General features: G+C 36.9%; 1 protein-coding gene across 1 annotated transcript in view; it reads right to left on the bottom strand.

Annotated features, from left to right (window-relative positions):
• Nucleotides 1-20,785, bottom strand: part of eif2b3 (eukaryotic translation initiation factor 2B, subunit 3 gamma) — a 146,811-nt gene that overhangs the window by 62,575 nt on the left and 63,451 nt on the right. The window contains exon 6 of the mRNA XM_059984103.1: nucleotides 3,478-3,567. Within this exon, the coding sequence (XP_059840086.1) occupies nucleotides 3,478-3,567 (90 nt within the window). The remainder of the gene's footprint in view (nucleotides 1-3,477; nucleotides 3,568-20,785) is intronic.

Genomic DNA, 20,785 nt, shown 5'->3' with positions numbered 1-20,785 from the left:
CTCTTGTACAGGTATTTGGTTTTTCATTTTTAACATACAATAGCACAACAACTAGAAAGGTTGTTATTATTTACAGGAAAATATGAAGTACATGCAGATATTATAGTAACATATAAAGTATATCCTTTCTATTTCAACTGGCTTATTATATACCCAGACCACTAGCATTTGCCCATAAGAGCAAATGGGCAGCTAACAATAACGTAAATATTTCCTAGACAATTTAGCTTATTATGGGCCATTATTATGAGTGGAAGTGAAAGTTTCATAAGCCCTCTTCAGTAACCTTTATGCAAATCAATTGTTTTTTACATATGTATGCCAGTCTGTCCTATGGCATATATGCTCCTGCTGTTCTGCTAGATTTACACTGAAGGTCCAGACTAAACTATTAGTTTTCCTTGAATGCTCCTTTATCACAACTGTTAGGCTCTTTAGCGTGCCCTTTAAGAATGGAAGAGATTAGCAAAATTAGATACTCTTTCAGGTGGTCTAAATACAGCTGCCTGGAAGATTCGTTAAAGAAATAATAAATTTCAAAGAGAGGTTCGAGTTTAGACCATGAATACCTGCTAGACATCTGCATACCGTATGTTTGGTCTTATTAAAGAGATATTTCATTCTGACTGCTTTTATTGTTACTAAAATTTCAGAATTTATATAAACATTTGTATAGTTAAGTTTATTTCTGTACAGTTTTACATTAACAGCAAAATGAAAACTTGGAAAGATACATTACTGAATAGTTTCAATGAAACAGAAACTCTTTTGTAGGCCTAAGTAAACACATTTGAGAAAGTAGCATACATGTTAAAAAACTTAAATAGAATTTCACAATATTCTGTCTCAATTCTTTACAGTCATTGTGGTAATATGATTCCATTTTCATTATGTTTATTTGGGAAAGCATAGAGGCAGTCAAATCTCCTTCTTAAAAACTCTTTGGGAGTGGTAAAATTATCATTCTTAAAACCCTGGAATTACATAATAAAGGTACCATCTGGAGAGTAGTAATAATGATTTATAGGGAAAGGAGGGTTGAAGGATATAGGAGCTGTCAAGTATCAAAATCACTCAAGAAGTGACAAACTCATTGAACGAAGCTGGCTATCCTTGTCCTTAGACTTTCTAAAGTTACCATCTTTCAGTAAACAATACACAAGATCTAAGGATAAGGGTATTATCCCACATAATGCTCAACTCTGATGTAAAGGAAAAGCTTGCTACAAACCTTTCCTTTCAACCTATGTAAAAGTAGTAAATCTAAGACTTAAAATCAATCATTCTGTTGTTAGGAATGCTTCTATGAAAACAGCAGGAGATTATTTTCAAGACACTGCAGTACTGCAGACACGATATATGAAATAAAAACAGAAAAGCCTGGAAATGCTCTCTGGCGTAGGCAGCATCAATAGAAAGAGAAAGAGTTTGCCTATCAGGCTGATGTTCCATACCAATGATGAGTTTTCAAACCAAATTTGAATTGTTTCTCTTTTCATGGATGTTGTCTGACCAGGTGATTATTTTTATTAATTTAAATTTTTATTCAGAATATTAGTTTCTGTCATTTTTATTTTTTTGTTCTTCAAGTAAGACATGGAAATTTGAATGTTACAAAGCTTGATGGATATACAGTAGCTCAAATCTAACTGATTGTGTACTTTACACAAGGTTTCACTTGATAGATTATTCCATCAAGGGATTGCCTGATGCAAAGTATATTGTTCCTTTTTGCGACTTGTGGTGCATCCGGCAACATTTTTACCATTTCCGTAGAATTTGACTTTTTGTCTTCCAAGGCCAAGTTGCTAGCTCGATGCTCAGCCCCAAGATGGAAAGCATGCCAAGAGTCGGTTGGATTCAAATTTGGGACCATTCACCTCAATGTCTGGTGCTGATGCTGCTATACCACCAGCTGGCAAATAAAGTTACTATATTTCACAATACAACTCAGCTTCAAAGAGGATTAGAAGAAAACTTTTGAAAATATTTGCAGGAAAATGTCTCAGATAATATCGACCCTAATATTGGCTTGCAAATTGTGGTCATTGCCTCTGCTGTTCCTATCATTTCAAATGAGCTAAATACAACCAGTAGCCACATTGCATGATCACAACTCCATTTTCTAACCCTGTTGACAGAAAGTTATGTCAATGTTTCCAAATGATAAACAGGGACATTTGTAAAAAGTTGAAAAAATTTGAAATAATAAATTATATATATTCAAAAGGCATGAACATATTGTTAATTAAATCAAAGACACTATGAAGTAAGAAAAAGTAATTAAGAAATTTAGGTGATCTTACTTTATAACATCCACTCAAGGAAATGAAGATGTACTAAATATTTGGCACAAAGCAGTGGTGCCAGATACAAAACACATTCAGCCTGTCATGCTTAACAGGTTACAAACTGCTCCTAGATGTGACAGAAAATCCAGGAATGGACAGCAGGATAAGCATCTGACCTCCATCACATTCCCAACTTCCACAGAGCAGTGAACAAGCACGCAATGTTGAAACAAATCATCATTTGCATCATAGTGAAATTTTTGAAAATAGTGACTAAACTTCAGTAGTAGTTTAGTTGTGAAGCATATTGGAATCTCCTGAGAGAGTGAAAGGTATCATTTAAATACAAGTTCCTTTTATGATTTTATGAGGCCTCTTGTCATTTGTATCAATCTAAATCGGTTCGACCAATTAAAAGAAAAATTCCAAATAGATTTGATTTGTCTGCAGTAAAATAGGAATTCAAGACTTGTCAGGTTTTTTTCTTGATATTTTCTTTTATTTACCATCACTTTTTTTTCCTACTGTGAATACACATCTCAATAGATTTTGCCGCCTCAACGATAAGTTGAACAGCATCATGGCCTCAAACACTCAGACTTACAGTAATACCAAGAACAGGACTGACATTAATCCTTTCTGATGCTTGTCAATGACATGCTTTTGAACTCTGACTTCCACAGGTCTTCACTTAATTGAAAAATTCAGAAATTTATGATAAACAAGCAAAGCAGATGCCAAACAAAAGAGAATCTGCAGGTGGTGGAAATCAAAGCAACACACACAAAATGCTGGAGGAACTCAACAGGCCAGGAAATCCTTCGACAGGCCCGAAACGTCAATTCTACATTTTTCCACAGATTATTGAATCCTTGGACACTACCTCACTTTTTAAAAAAATATACAGTATTTCTGTTTTTGCACATTTTTAATCTATTCAATATATGTAATTGATTTGTTTATTGATTATTATTATTACTTCCATTTTATTTTTTTCTCTCTCTGCTAGATAATGTATTGCATTGAATTGATGTTAAGTTAACAAATTATGCCAGTGATAATAAACCTGATTCTGATTCTGTTGCCTGGCTTGCTGAGTTCCTCCAGCATTTTGTATGTGTAGCTCCGATTTCCAGCATCTGCAGCTTTTCTCGTTAGTAAAAATAAGGGTACTTTTCTTTCTTACTTGTTTTCTACAAGGAAATCCAGAATCCATTTCTTCATGCAATACAGATGGGCATCCACGAGTGAGGTTTTTATGTGCATCCTCGGATATCTGAAAAAAATTCAAGCAGCAATTACTTTGTTTTTGAAGTATTCCTTGTCACCCCATTATAGCACAACTCTACTGCTAAAATCCAGCCCAAAATTAAACATCTGATCTTGCAGCTTCATCCTCACCAGAAGGGCTATTTACCAGAAACAATTTAAACATTAGGCTGCAATTTTAATAACGACATTGCTGCAATATATTAGTACAACAGTGTAATAACTAATTGCAAACAACCTTTGTTAAAAAGACAAATTTCATTACCCTGTAATATAGAAGAACCACTTAGTCTGGGATACAGAATTATATTTCACCAAGGAAGATTTCTTTCTACTATCACTTGGCTTTATGGCACCAAAACATTTTGGATAAAATAAGTCTATTGCTGTTCCTCCCCCTTTTCCCTGTTGATTAGATTTCTCAGCATTGTTTCATTTCATCCTTTAGTTTGGACATTTTACCTGCATACCAATATCCATGAAATTAACAATAAAAAACACACATCAAATCTAGCATTTGAAAGTGGGAACACTGCCGATAGACTGGTGGAGAAGGCATATATGGCTTATCTGCCTTCATAGGTCAGGGGATAAAATGTAAGAATGAGATCATTATGTTGCAACTTAATAAAAAAAAACACTAGTTAAACCATACCTTGGAGTATTATATTCAGTTCTGTTTGCTGTGCTACAGTAATGCTATGTTTGTACTAGAGACTCTACAGAGGAGATTCACCAGAAGGTTGTCCAATCGAATGGTCTTGGTCTGAAATGCCAACTGTTATTCCTCTCCATAGATGCTGCCTGACCTACTTATTAAATGATCCCAATGGCGTGCTCCACAAATAACTTATGACAATAAAATCCAGCTGCCGGCCTTCATGCATGGCTTAGAAGGGGCAAATGGGGCTCATCAGCTGTGGATGGCAGCTCATCGAAGAGAAGGAAAGCTGTGATCTCAAACCTCCATTACCTTGCGTTCATACCCACTCAAGGGAAAGGTTTCGGGAGTAAACCCTGAGGGAAAAATCCAAGGCTGGAGTCCCTAAGGCAGTCCTACATTAAGTTCAATGCTGAATGGCATTGCTGAATTCTGCAACACTGCTGGTACCAATGGTGAATCCTGCAACACTGTTGGTACCAAACTGTATCGGTCTCTGCCATCCCTTTGGGTTCATCAGATTCTCAGAAAGGGAGAGCTTGCTACAGGGCAACAGCTTGCTCTCCATATTGTACTGCCCAGTATTGCGTATCTACTAGCTGGGATGCAATATCCATGGTCAACCCTGATCGACAGAGGCCCTCACCTCACCATTGCCTTGTATCGGAAGACTTTAGTTATGGAGAGAAATTGGATAAACTGGGTTTGCTTTCCCTGGAACAAAGGAGGCTGAGGAGCGACTTGAGAGCAAACAATTTTATGACAGGCACAGACAGGATAGACAGACAAATATTTTACCCACTGTGGGGTATCAATAACAAACTAGCAGAGATTTAAAGGAATTCAGAGGGATGTTTCGTTTTTACACAGAGTGGTTGGTATCTGGAATGCACTTCCTGAACAGATGTTAATACAATTGTTACATTTAAGAAATACTGAAACCAACACTTAAATAGGCAAGGCATTGTCCTAATGTTGGCAAATTTCACTAGTGTTGATGGGCAAAAGGCAGAGATGGACATAGTGACTGATGCTGCTATGAATTTATAATGATTTAAATCTGGGGGTCAGAAAACTACTAGTAAATCTGAAATGCATATAAGGAGGTAAAAAAGGACCAGCTTCACCAGGCTGTTGAAAGAACTACAATTTTTAAACATTGTATAATGCAGTTATTTTTGTTCTGTTAAAAGTTTTTCACCTGATATTTAGTTTTTTCATGTGTTAAGGTCTATTGTAGATTTCAAATGTCTTGTTGTGATATATTTATTTTGGATTTGTAATATGCAGAACAAGAATGGGATAGGATGCTAGAGTATATTCTGTATGTTTATTCAAACCTACATATCAAAATAACTTTAGAAATTTCAAAAAAAGAATCAAACTGATATATGGCTTAAGGTGCTGTGCATTGGAGATAACTGGCTGACCCTGCATAATTTCCAAGTGGGAAACTCGTAAACCTCAACCAAGCTTTCTGTGCCAGTTGAAGTAATCCTTTACCAGTCAGAAGTAATCCTTTATCTACCATGAAAAAGAAACATAAAAACTCACAGTTGTCAATATCACAATGTCAACAGATTTGAAAGTAATTGTTGATGTAATCCTGTTGAGGAGTTTGCACTTCACTGATATAGTATTCAGGTGAAGCAGGAAAGCTGGTAAGATAGCTGAAAACCTATTAACCTAATAACTAAAACCAAACCCGAAACCAATCATCAACCAAGACATTCAAGGACTTGAACTGTTAACTTTAGCTTGAAAAGAATTTAGTTTCAAACTTTTGGTAAAAATAAGTGCTTGCCTCAAAGAAAGATGAAAAATAAATATTTCTACCAACGAGTTTGAAACTAAACATAGTTTTAAACAAAAGTTTAAAGGTTGAAGCCCTTGAATGACACAGAAAAACATTTTTTCTTACTTGGGAAGCAAACTCGTCATTCCTTTAAAGATTACATTGTTTTTTAATGTACTCAGATGAATAAGACATGTACATTTAAGCATGTGAAATCCATGCTTCTAAAAACACTGATAACTCTCAGCAAAATGTATGTTTTTGATCCAAATATACTATTTAATAACTCTATTTCTAAAGTACTGCTCTGATGCATAGAACGCCTACTGTATTTGGCAAAGTTTTATATTTTAAAATTCAGTGCATTCTGATTAATTGGGATACATCAGGACCAATACATTTTGGCCCAATTAAGTGGCTGCACCAATTAGCCTGATTCATGGAAATAGTTAAAAGGCATAACAAAGACAAACTATAGTTTAATGGAGTAACTAATTATGCAATTAAATGAAATACAGAACAAATTATAACACTATCAAAACTACTACAGTATCATAAAGCTCTTTGTTAGTTCCATTACAGAAGAATTCATTGCTGCTGTGTTCTTTTGGTTGACTGTGTAAGTGAACAAAGTCAGTGCAGACACCTGCTGCAGATAATGGACTGCCTTCATTGCCTTCCAGCATAAAGTGAAAATAAAAAAAAACAAAACTACCAAAAATCGCTGCTTTTGAAGAGGTGTCCATTGGCCCAAATTGACAACACTACATAAGCATACACAACTAATGCTATTTAAATACTATTTGGTCCATGACATCTAATGGCTTGAAACCACAGTGAGCAAAATAGTTCTGAATTGTCTTACTGATTATTTCTTTCCAACTATCAGTAACAAGAATCACTACTTTTTGAAAACAAATGCAACTGATGCTAGTTAGAAACTGGTTGGCAATAGTCTCCCGTCCCAACTAAGCAGCATAATGTCCCAAATAAACAAAGGGAACCCCAGCTATTTTAACGATTTTTTTTGTTCTTTAAGAGTTGTCCTAAATAAACAGCTGTTCCAATTAAACAACAGCCCAATTAACTGGAATCTACAGTAATTAAGTGAAGTTTCAGAAACAAAACGAGGGAATGGGAGGCGTATTGTTTAGCCTACAATATAATAAGGGACTTCTTTATGCTTTAGTAACACGTCGTTGAATGAGCTATCAGGCGCATATTGAGCATGCGTTATTAGGCGCGTATTGATACGTACGTATGTGTGTGTTGAAGTTCAGATTCTGCCAGTAAACGACCATGAAACTTAGCTCCCGTCTCTAGCATTTTTATTAATAGCATTGTTGTGTAACCAGACTACATACACAACAAATTGGTGACATGGTTAATGAACTTACATTGTATCGGAACATTGTGTTTTATTTAATAACGACACTCGGAGGAAGAGCGCAAGGAAGCGGGAGCACAGCCAAGGTTGGGAACATTGGGAGACCAAGAGACACAGTCAGAGCTGCAGCATGTTCAGGCAAGACCACAGCTGTCGCTGAACCCCAGGGTCAACGGTCTGCTTGCCCCAAAAGAGAGGTAAAAAGGAGCGACACACACACACCTAGATGGAGTGCACTCGTGACGCTAGCCAAAAGGTCACGTGAGTCAAGAAAAAGGAGAACTGGGCTAAATTAACATAACAAAGATGGTGATGATTGGAACCATTACAGCATTTGATAGTGGCACTGAAGACTGGGCAACTTACATTGAAAGAGTGGAGTTATATTGTGAGGCTAACGGTATTAAGGATGAAAAGAAAGCCAGCGTCTTACTCAGCATTATGGGAGCAAAAACATACAGGCTGCTACAGAGCTTGTTAACCCCTGAAAATCTAGCTGACAAAACGTTCAAGCAAATAGTAGACACTGTCCCAATGCATTTAAACCCCAAACCACTGGTCATTGCTGAAAGATATAAATTTCACAATCGGAATCAGAGCAAAAATCAAAGTATTTCTAAATATTGTGCTGAATTGCACAAATTATCCGAACATTGTCAATTTGGATGCATTGAGGGAGAGGTTAGTGTGTGGCATGCACTGTGAAACTACAGAGAAGAAGCTTCTATGTGAAAGGGACCTAAGACGCTGAACATTGCAATATCAACAGAAATAGCCGCACGGGGTGCTTCTGAGATACAACAAAAATCTCTGGAATATGCTACAAATAAAATATCACTGAACAGAAATGAAGGAAAGAAATGTTACCATTGTGGGAATAGGTCACATGACCCAGATGACTGTTGGTTTAAAGACAAAGAATGCAGAGACTGTGGCAAACAGGGCCACTTTGGCAGAGTATGCAAAGCTAGTAAACAGCAGAAAAGAGACAAAATACAGAGAAACAAAAAACCCCAGAAAGGAAAATCCAAGATACACAAAATGAAAGGCGGCAGTTTTGATGAAAACAACTCCAACAAGTGTGAATTGTCTTGTCTGCAACTTCACAGCATGAAAGAGACAGATGATCGAAGAGTAATAAGGATCACTTCACAAGCGGCGGGCGTGAGACTGAAAATGGAGTTGGACACAGGCTCAGCTTTAACAGTGATCTCTGTACACGACTACCAACGACTGCTTTCTCACATACCTCTGAAATGAACTAAACTACTGCTAAGGACTCACATAAGACAGAAAGTGTATTCCAAAGGCAAAATTAAAGTGACAGTGACCTACGGAGACAAAACACAGCAGCTGAACCTCTATGTACTGGAAAATGGAAGACCACTGTTGGGACATGAATGGCTCAGGAAAATCCAGTTGGATTGGCACACCATCAAGGCATTAGATGGGTCAACAAAGGAGGGCAGCTCGGCGGGGAAGATGTCCACAGCACTCCTCTCACCCATTGTCCACTATTCAACAACGAGGAGGAGCTAGACAGCACCAACAGGGAGACAGATATTGCCAATAAGCAGGATGATGAAGAACACCTGGAAGTAAAAGAGCAGATATACCAGGAGAAATTGATATTTCTCAAAAGACAGCTACAGCAGAACAGGAAGGCACTTTGCAGGAGTATCAGAAAAGGATGAAGAAACTAGATGAACAATACAAGGAAAGAATACAAAATGCAGAGCTTTTTCTTGGGCACTGTGCACTAAAAAAAACATTGAAAATGATAGGGAAACACCAGACAGGATTGTGTGAGGAACGTCAGGAAGAGGAGTCAGTAGATCACGTAATTCTGAGTTGCAGGAAGTATGGGATACAGAGAGAGACGATAAGAATTAATAAGGGAATTGGGGGTGCAGTAATTCACATTAAAAGGGTGAGAGAGCACAGGTCAGGGTACTTTTAGCTTTCTTAAGGGATACAAGGGTTTTTTTATAGGATATGATGGATAAGCAGGAATAGGGTACTAGGATGGCCAAAGAAGGAAGGATAAAGTGTGTGAGAGAGAGAGGGGGGGGGGGGGGAGAGAGGGAGAGAGAGAGAGAGAGAGAGAGAGAGAGATAGAGATAGATATGAATAGGTGAAGGGATTTAGAATGTAAGTCTATCGTCTGATCCACACTCCGGAGCAGAATGTAGTGGTAATGCGCCATTAAGCTGGGTGCCAACCGCCATAAAATAAGAAGGAAGGACGCTTAAATCTCCAAAAAGACCAGCATCTCCTTCTTCTCCTGAACAATTTCCTTGGGAAAGATCCATGAAAATTGGTCATCCTTTAAAAGCTCCTGGACAAAATCAATTCCATTCAAACAGAACAGCTTTCGCACAAGGTAAATCTTGAACAAATCATTTCCTCCATTGAGAATCATACACTTAATCCTTTCCAGGGAAATTTCTTTTGCATGTACATATTTTGAATCCTCAGCCAATGTGTCTTGTTTTGCACAAAGAAGTTGGGAAACAGCATCAAAACAGAAGCAAATTCTGGCAACAAACTAAGGTTTCCATTGTTGTATTTTCACACTTGTGCCGAATGTGCACCTGAAGGAATTCTCCCTCTTGAGCCAGATAGCACTGCAGGTAATCCTTAATATCAGCAAAACTGTACTTTAACACCAGCTTAAGGACAGTGGAATAAACAACAGGATTTCGATCAACTGCTTCATCAAACGGTGAAAGATTACTGGTAAAGTACTGATCTTTCTGTGAGTCATTGATTGCTCCAACTTTTGAATAACCAGCGGAGACAGCAGATCATCAACTACTTCTTTTGTTGGTGGCAAGACATATTTGAGGCAGACCACAGAAACCAAAGCTACGAAAAATGCATCACACCTCTTGCGAAATATGACTCAGTGAGCTGAAGTGCTTGCTCTTCTGCCATTCATTTCTATGTTTAATATATGCATGTACAGTATCCAATCAAATCGATGCTTTGTTCATAAAATCGGAATGTCTGAATTTGGAAATGAAAATTAGAAGAATTCATTCAATTCTGACAGGAGGTCTGCAACTAGTGAAGTTCTGCAAAGATTAGTGTTGTCATTTGTGATGGACAAAAATGTTGATCATATATCTGCATTCGACACAAAAATTAGCAGAGTTGGGGATAGTGAAAGAAGGTGTCAAAGGATTCAGCAGGATATCGCTGGACAGATGTCTAAACAGGAGGATAAATTAGAATGAAATAGAAAAAAAAATGTAATTAATTTTTATAACCCTAGCAAAAAATTAAAGTCAAAAACTGAACCCCTGGTTAATTAAGATCTACAGAGTATATTAAAAGCCTGCTTAGAGTGAAATGGATATTTGTGTTCTCCAGCAACTTTAATTTACATTGTAATACCATTCAATGTACAGTTCTGGAACAGTGAGGCAAAAAAAACAAGATCCAGTTTTCAGATAGAAAATTATGCAGCAGAACATGTTGGGTAACAGTTTCTAGGCATGTTGATTAATTAGGTATTTTCCAAAAAATGAAATTCAATTATGATTTGCAAACAGCAAGTACATTTCGCTCTGAATTATATAAAAAAGTTCAACAGTAAGAATATTTCTCAGAAGTTATAAATGGTCAGGTAAGCTTGCTGTAACATTAGTTATTATTTCTAGAACAGATACAGTAGTTAGATCCATAATGTGCTGTACTGTTCTGTTATTGGTTCCTAAGGTTGACATAGCCAGGGTGGAAGTGGGGATATGCTTCCACTACCTACAAGTGCTCCAAATGGCAAGCGACTCGAACAGCCTCTGACAACCAAATCCAACTCTTGACCTTTACGTGTGGCTAAACTACTCTGCCTTACTTCGGGCAGGCGGGGCTTGTCAGCCTGGGACAGCAACCCACAAAGGAGAAAGAAAACTCTGATTTTAAACCTCCCCTGCCTTGCGGCCATACCCACCCATGAAAAAGGTTTCGGGAGTAAACCCCAAGGAAGAAATCCAGAGCCGAAGTTCCCAAGGCAGTTTGATGTTGTTTACAACTTCACTCTGGCAACCTCTGAGACGACACTGGTACCAAGCTATACCGTTGCTTGCCCTTCCCTTGAACTACATCAGTAAAATGGAAAGGGGGAACCCACTGCATGGGCAACAGTCAGTTCTTCAAATCCTCCTGCCCAGGCCTGTGCCTGAAGAGGCGCAAACCCATGATCCCCTGGGATTGACAGCTGCCTACTACTGTTCTGATATTGATCGTTTGCATTATTTATTTTTTAACATAGTAATTTTTTTGTCTTGCACCGTATTGTTGCTACAAATTTCATAACATATTGTATATCAGTGATAATAAACCTGTTTCTCAAGTCAAATCAAGTCACTTCGACCATAACTGCTGGTACAGTACACAGTAAAAATGAGACAATGTTTTTCAGGAACATAGTGCTACATGAAACAATACAAAAACTACACTGAACGATGTAAAACAACACAAAAAACTAGACTAGACTACAGACCTACCCAGGACTGCATAAAGTGCACAAAACAGTGTAGGCATTATAATAAATAATAAACAAGACAATAGGCAGAGTAGAGGTCAGTCCAGGCTCTGGGTGTTGTGGAGTCTGATAGCTTGGGGGAACAAAATGTTACATAGTCTGGTCGTGAGAGCCTGAATGCTTCCGTGCCTTTTCCCAGACGGCAGGAAGGAGAAGAGTTTGTATGAGGGGTGCACGGGGTCCTTCATAATGCTGGTTGCTTTGCGGATGCAGCATGTAGTGTAAATATCCGTAATGCCAGGAAGAGAGACCCCGATGATCTTCTCAGCTGACCTCACTATCCGCTGCAGGGTCTTGCGATCCAAGGTGGTGCAATTTCCAAACCAGGCAGTGATGCAGCTGCTCAGGATGCTCTCAATACACCCCCAGTAGAATGTAATGAGAATGGGGGGGGGGGGGGGGGGGAGGAGATGGACCTTCCTCAGCTTTCCCAGAAAGTAGAGACGCTGCTGCACTTTCTTTGCTATGGAAAGATTCTCCGCAATCGATCAGCGGGTGACGCTCATGGAGTGAGTACTGTTTTAGATTCGCTCCATAACCTTTAATTTTTTTAACCTTTGATCACCCTTATTCACCTTATTTTTACCTACACCAAAAGACTCATGCTATTTTTTTGGACATCGTTAAGAGTTTATTGTGAATTTTTGATGATATGCAATCAGAAATGGCTCTTAGGTCTAAAGGACGAGAACCTGGGCGGATCCCGAACGGTAATGGAAAGAAGAAAGCTCATCCGCAACGCACTGAATTAACTTATGAACTGTTTATGGAGGTTTTGGATAAAAAATTTGATGAACTACAACAAATTTTTAAACAAGATATAAAGGCTTTTCAAGATTATATGGTTAAGACGGATTCAGTAATTAACCAGCAACAAGTTCTTATCACATCTCTGCAAGAAGACGCTCGGAAACGAGATTTGATAATTGAAAAATTGCAACAAGATTTAATTTCGACCATTAAACTGGTGGAAACACTTAAAGCCAAGAGTGTCGACTTTGAGAATCGGTCCAGAAGACAGAACCTACATATACTTGGTCTCCCAGACGTCATAGAACAAGGCGACCCTTCGAAATATTTTGCTCAACTTTTAAAAGATGCGTTCCCGTCTGTATTTCCAGATAATCCTCCGTTACTTGATCGCACACATAGAATTATGTGCCGATCATCGAGTGCTTCAACTAAACCTTCGGTTGTAATTGTCCGGTTTCATTACGTACATGACAAAGAGCAACTTATTCGTGTGGCTCGGCGGGTAGGAATGGTTAAATTTCAGGATTACTATTTCCGTTTGGTAGAAGATTTTAGTCCTGAAGTAATGAAGGAAAGGCTTCTTTTTAAACCTCTGATGTCTGAATGTTATGAGAAAAATCTAAAACCTGCGCTCTTATACCCTGCGAAGCTTAGAATCTCTCTGCCGAATGCTCCACGTCAGGTTTTCCTTTCTACATCTGAAGCGAGAAGTTTTCTGAAAGAGAACTTCCCTACTGCTACAGACACTCAGCTCTAATAAATGAGTGATTCTGATCGTGTAAGATGGTTTTTGATTCCTCAAGCTAGATTTTGTTTCTGGCTATTGGTGTAGGTTTATCCTATACTTTATATTTAAGTTAAAGTGTTCTTTCGTCATATTAATCAGTCTGTTTTATACACTTTAACCATTATACTATATTGCTGACTATTATTTTTGTTCCTTCGAAGGTGTATTTTTAACCCTTCGAAGGTGAATTCTTTTTTATTAAGATGGTGGTTTTTTGGAAAAATATTTTTGTTTTTTTTTTAAGATGGCATTATTTTTTTTTCTCTCGTCTTCTTCCTACAATGCATCGCTTATCGCAGTTTAAATATTTTTTGATTTGTTTGGGTTATAACCTGATTTATAAGCTTTTAGTGATTATATTCTTTTTGTTTTTACAACCAAGTATATTAAGAAGTGTGGTTTTAGTATAGTGATCATAATTTTTAAAGTCTGGGTGGATTTTTTTATATATATCCTTTATAAATGGAGTGGTCTTCTGCTGATATGGGGGTAGAATTAGTCTCATTTTTTCCTTTTTCTAGCTGTATTTTTTTTCTTGTGGGGGTGGGGGATGGTCTGTTTTCTAACTCTATTTTTCTTTTACCAGTTTGTTTTAGTTTTCTCATTTAGGCTGTTTTTGAACTACAAGTATGTCTACGATGTCGTCACTTCCGGGTCCGCTCTCTATTTTTGTTCCTCTTCCGGGTGCATGAGTTTATAATTTGGTTAACCCTTTTTATACCAAAGGGTTGATTTTAGAAATATGGCTCAGACCATCAATTTTGTGTCTTAGAATACTAATGGTTTAAACCATCCGATTAAACAAAAGAAGATTTTCAAAGTATTCCAAAGACTTAATGCTCACATCATTTTTGTACAAGAAACTCATGTGAAGAAGGAGGACAATTATCGCTTTTTTAGGTCTTGGCGGGGTCAACAGTACCATTCGAATTCGAATGCCAAAGGGAGTTTCAATTTTTATTGACTCCTCTATTGCATTTGTCCAACACGATATCTTTTCAGATCCGAATGGTAGATTTTTGTTAATTACGGGCTTACTTTGCAATAAAAAGGTTGCTATGGTTAATGTTCATGCTCCAAATGTGGATTGTCCTGATTTTTTTAAGTCCTTATTTACTTCTTTACCTAATTTAAATGAATACAAGTTGATAATGGGTGGTGATTTTAATTGTTGTTTAAATCCTTTGATGGACAAATCTATATCTACTCAGACTTTACCCAACAAGTCAGCCACTTGCATCAACTCTTTCATGACTGATAATGGACTTTGATATTTGGAGATTTCGGCAACTTAAGGATAAGGAGTTTTCTTTTTTCTCACATGTTTATCGTTCTTATTCGAGAATTGATTATTTTTTTATTGACTCTTGCTTGATTCCTTCGGTAAATGGTTGTGATTATGATATTATAGCTATTTCTGACCATGCTCCATTAAAGCTTTCTTTTAAATTTATGGATATAGTTCCTAATGCTAGACAATGGCGATTTGACTCTACCTTATTGCAGGATCCAGACTTTATTAAATTTAATCTTAATTAAATTTAAAGATCGACTTCTTTTCAACCAACTCTACGGAAGATATTTCTTACAGAACACTTTGGGACACTTTTAAACCATATATATGTGGACAGATTATTTCCTATTCTGTTGGTCTGAGAAAACGCATAAAGAAGGAAGCTCTTTGATTGGTTGATAAAATTAAAGAGATTGACAAGAAATATTTGATTACTCCTAGTAAGGAGCTTTACAAGCAAAGGGTTGAACTTCAAACAGAATATGGTTTATTACTTACATCTTCAATTGAAAATCAACTGATGAAGTCCAGATCTGATTTTTATATACATAGTGATAAATCGGGTAAACTATTGGCTAGTCTACTGAAGAATGCTTTGGCTAAACGTCAAATTACTAAGATCCGTCGGCAAAATGGGGACTTGACAGTTAACCATGATGAGATAAATAAATCATTTCAAGATTTTTATACTTCCCTATATCATTCGGAATCTCCTCAGGATTGTGGTACCATGTGTGATTTTCTTGGGAAATTGAATTTCCCAAGACTATCACCAGAGGATCTTTCAATATTGGAAGCTCCTATGACTGATGCAGAAATTAAGGGGGTTATTTCCTCCATGAATTCAGGGAAAGCACCTGGTCCGGATGGGTATACAGCAGAATTTTTTAAAATGTTTTTCTGCTACTCTTTCTCCTTGGTTATATAAGGTTGTTGAAGAAGCAATTAGATTGGGAAATTTGCCACAATCTTTTTATAGAGCTTCCATCTCTTTAATATTGAAGAAAGATAAAGACCCTACTGATTGCGCATCCTATAGACCAAAATCCTTATTGAATGTAGATTCCAAGACTTTTTCCAAGTTACTTACATCCAGGTTGGAGAAGGTATTACCCCAAATTATCTCGGAAGATCAAACCGGTTTTATTAAAAATTGTTACTCTTTTTTTAATGTTAGGAGGTTATTGAATATTGTGTATACTCCTTCACATAATATTTCAGAATGTGTTATTTCATTAGATGCAGAGAAATCATTTGACAGAGTTGAATGGCCTTACTTATTTAATGTGTTGGAGAAGTTTTAATTTTAGTCCGACATTTATTTCCTGGATTAAACTGATTTATCACACTCCAGTAGCCTCGGTGTTTACTAATAATCAAAGATCTCCCTTTTTTCGTTAATTTCGGGGCACTAGATAAGGCTGTCCTCTTAGCCCATTATTAATATTGCTTTAGAACCTTTGGCAATTGCTATCAGAGAATCACAGGATATTTCTGGTATTAATCGTGGGACAGATACTCATAAGTTATCTTTGTATGCAGATGATTTATTATTATTTATTTCTAATCCTGAGAAATCTATTCCAGCAGTTTTATCATTGTTGGCTCAATTTAGTGATTTTTTCTGGGTATAAATTAAATCTTAATAAGAGTGAATTGTTTCCTTTGAATAGACAGGTCCCAATTTATGGAAACTTATCTTTTAAATTAGTTAATGATTCTTTTAATTACTTAGGGATTAAAATCACAAAAAACCATAAAGACTTATTTAAGGTTAATTTTGTACCCTTAATTGATCAGATTAAATGCTTGTTTACTAAGTGGTCACCATTATCGTTATCTCTGATAGGTAGGATTAATGCTATTAAGATGGTTATTTTACCTAAGTTTTTATATATTTTTCAAGCGGTACCAATTTTTATTCCAAAATCTTTTTTTTACTAATGTTGATTCAAAAATTTCCTCATATATATGGCAGAATAAAAATCCTAGGTTAGGTAAAATATACTTACAGAAGGCAAAGAAGGAAGGTGGGTTAGCATTGCCTAATTTTAGATTTTATTATTGGGCAGTTAATATTAGATATTTGATATGTTGGTTGAAAGATTGGGATGGATCTTTTGGCCCTCATTGGGTGAGCTTGGAAATTAAATCGATACCAGGTTATGCACTGGGTTCTATTTTAGGGACTTCTCTCCCTTTTGCTCTTTCTAAATTGCCGAAACGAATTGACAACCTGATAGTTAAACATACTTTACATATATGGTTTCAATTTCGGAAATTTTTTGGGTTGACTCAGTTTGTTTTAAATATTCCTATTGTATCCAATTGTTTTTTCCACCCTTCAATTATAGACCAAGCTTATTCGGCTTGGAAGACTAAGGGATTACTACGCTTTTCTGATTTATTTTTGGACAATTGTTTTATGTCTTTTGAGCAATTATCTAATAAATATTATTTGCCTAGATTTCATTTTTTTTTAGATATTTACAGATTAGGCATTTTTTAAATACTGTACTTCCTACTTTTCCAAATTTTGTGTCTTCAGGTATTTTGGAGAGTTTGTTGGAATTAAACCCTTTTCAAAAAGGGCTTATATCAAAACTTTATAATATAATTATGAAGATACGTTCAGAGCCCCTTTATAAGACAAAAAATGATTGGGTAAGAGAGCTTAATCTTATTATTCCTGTTGAGAATTGGGATAGAATTCTACAATTAGTTAATATATCATCTATATGTGCCAAACATTCATTAATACATAGGGCCCATAGGTCCAAGGATAAATTAGCCCATTTTTATTCTTATATAAAACCTATTTGTGATAGATGTCAATCTGAAATAGCGTCTTTAACTCATATGTTCTGGTCGTGTCCGGTTTTGAAAAAATATTGAAAAGATATTTTTGATATTATTTCTGTGGTATTGAACATTGATTTACAACCCCATCCTATTACCGCAATTTTTGGTTTACCAATGATGGACTCGCTTCATTTATCTTCTTCCGCCTGTCGAATGATTGCGTTTCTTACTCTAAGGGCTAGAAGATCTATTTTGCTGAATTGGAAGGAAATTAATCCTCCCACTGTATTTCATTGGTTTTCTCAAACTATGTTATGTTTAAATTTAGAAAAAATTAGAAGTGGTGTATTTGATACTTCTATTAAATTTGAAAAGATATGGAGACCATTTATTCAATATTTTCATATGATGTAATATGACCCTGTTTCAAGCCTATTTAATTTTCCAGTTTTAATTTTATATATGTTGAGAGGACCGGAGTTGACGACACTGATGATTTTCTATTCTTGTGATATATTATAAACAGCCCCCTTTTTTTTTTCTTTTTCCAGTTTTTCTTTCTCTTTTTTTTTCTGTTAACTATTAGATTATTAGTTTAGTTTTTTCTTTGCATAATAATATATTTTTTCTTTTTCTTTTTTGTTTTTTTTTATTATATATTATGATATATCCAGATTTACCTTGTTTATCTATATATTGTATCGTTAATGATTTGGGAATACTCATTTATACTGTAATCATTGCTTATGTATTCTTTCATGTGCAGTGGAAATGTATATGTTTGTAATCCCATTATCTATATATCAATTGTATTTTGTTGATATTAATAACAATAATAAAAAGATTGAAAAAGAAAGGAAAGATTCTCCGCCAGGCGAACACAAAGAAATTTGGTGCTCTTAACAATCTCTACGGAGGAGCCGTTGATGTTCAGCAGCTCTTTTGTTTTGTTCACATTAAGAGACAGGTTGTTGGCGCTGCACCAGTCCGTTAGCCGCTGCACCTCCTCTCTGTATGCTGACTCATTGTTCTTGCTGATGAGACCCACCACGGTTGTGTCATCAGTGAACTTGATGATGTGGTTCGAGCTGTGTTGCAGGACAGTTATGGGTCAGCAGAGTGAACAGCAGTGGACTGAGCACACAACCCTGGGGGGCTCCCATGCTCAATGCGATGGTGTTGGAAGATGCTGCTCCCAATCCAGACGACTGAGATCTCCCAGTCAGGAAGTCTAGTATCCAGTTGCAGAGGGAGGTGTTCAGGCCCAGTAGGCTCAGCTTTCCAATCAGTTTCTGAGGAAGGATTGTGTTGAATGCTGAACTGAAGTCTATGAACAGCATTCAAACTCATGTGTCTTTTTTGTTCAGGTGGGTTAGAGTCAGGTGTAGAGTGATGGCAATGGGCGTCATCTGTTGAACAGTTGGGATGTTATGTGAACAGCAGGGGGTCCAGTGAGGGGGGCAGTAGGGTCTTGATGTGCCTTATGACGAGCCTCTCAAAACATTTCATGATGATGGATGTGAGTGCAACTGGATGGTAGCCATTGAGGCAGGACACTGAAGACTTCTTCGGCATGGGGACGATTGGAATGACAGTACTGCTCAAGGAGATGTTGAAGATGTCAGTGAGAACATCTGCTAGCTGGTCCACACATCCTCTAAGCACTCTGCCAGGAATATTGTCTGGTCCAGCATCCTTCTGTGGGTTGACCCTGCACAGGGTTCTCCTCACATCGGCCAGTGAGACACAGCACCTGGTCATTTGGAGGAGGGGTGGACTTCCTTGCTGCCACGTCATTTTCCGCCTTAAAATGAGCGTAGAAGTTGTTCAGCGCATCGGGGAGGGAGGCATCACCCACACAGTCAGGTGATGTTGTCCTGTAATTGGTGATGTCTTGAATGTCCTTCCACATGTGCCGCGTATCGCCACTGTCCTGGTAGTGGTTGTGGATTCGCTGGGCATGTGCATGCTTTGCCCCTCTGATGGCCCAGGACAGTTTGGCCCTCACTGTTGTTTGGGCTGCCTTGTTCCCTGCTCTGAAGGTGGAATCACGGGTCCTCAGCTGCGCACACACCTCCGCTGTCATCCATGGCTTCTGGTTAGTGCGTACAGTAACTAACAACATTTTAACACCAATATCAAATTTAAAGTTTCAAATAATGAAAGAGTGATACTATGAACTCTTAATGATCATTGAAGATACTAATTTTAAAATGCGTACAAAATTTAAATTCCTAAATGCTATAGTATTTAACATACCACATCTTGTTTCTGCTTTTATTGTCTTCTTTTCCCATATATGTAAAGTATATGCTGAATTTACACTACATCCAAAACTTCACAATAAGTTATGCTTTGTTTTATTAATGATCTTTCATACTAAAGTTAGGTTCAGGGTAGTGAAGAAGCTGCTTGCCAAATTTGATAGGAAGGATTAAAAGGGTATTTTATGATAACACAAATGAAGAACAAATTTCTTTATGGTCATGTACCTTTATTTAGGTAATAGTTAGACTCCATCAGGATTTTCACAGTATAGCTGGCAATGTAAGTGCTCACTTTTAGGCTCACATTTTTAATGTCCTTAAATACCAAAAACATATCAACCTGAATCTTACAGAATTCAAATGGAATAGGATTCAATATAGTTAACAGCATCTCCTTCACAATTTTTGCCCAAGTATCTATCTATAGTGAAAGGCCAACAGCTCATTACAAGTTGTCATATGATGCCAATGTAAGCATTCACTTGGTCCCTACTTTAGGTCTTCAACTCTTCATTCTCCAACTCTGCCATCAATAAATTCAATGCTGTATAATTTAACTTTGATTTTTGATTACACAATCATGTTCCGGATACTCTACATTCAGTATGTTGAATGACCTAATCATTTTAAACACTCTACATAGACAAGGAGAATGAAGAATAAGTATAAAATATGGAAATAGAAATAAATAGACCAGTACAAGAACAAATCCTTCAGCCCACTATGATGCCAATAAAACTCATCCCATCTGCCTACGGTGCAAATACCTCTACTCCCTCCTTATTTTGTCTAAATCTCTCTTAAATGTTGTGACTGTATCTGCTTTAAGCAGCTCTCCAGGCAGCATGTTCCAGGCACTTACTATGCTGTGTAATAAACTTGCCTTGCACATCTCTTTTAAACTGTTCCTCTCTCATGTTAAACCAATAT

The sequence above is a fragment of the Hypanus sabinus genome, chromosome 11, assembly GCF_030144855.1.
Source record: "Hypanus sabinus isolate sHypSab1 chromosome 11, sHypSab1.hap1, whole genome shotgun sequence".
Taxonomy (NCBI): Eukaryota; Metazoa; Chordata; class Chondrichthyes; order Myliobatiformes; family Dasyatidae; genus Hypanus; species Hypanus sabinus.
Note: the sequence above shows the minus strand (reverse complement) of the source record. Positions and strands in the feature narration are given on the sequence as shown.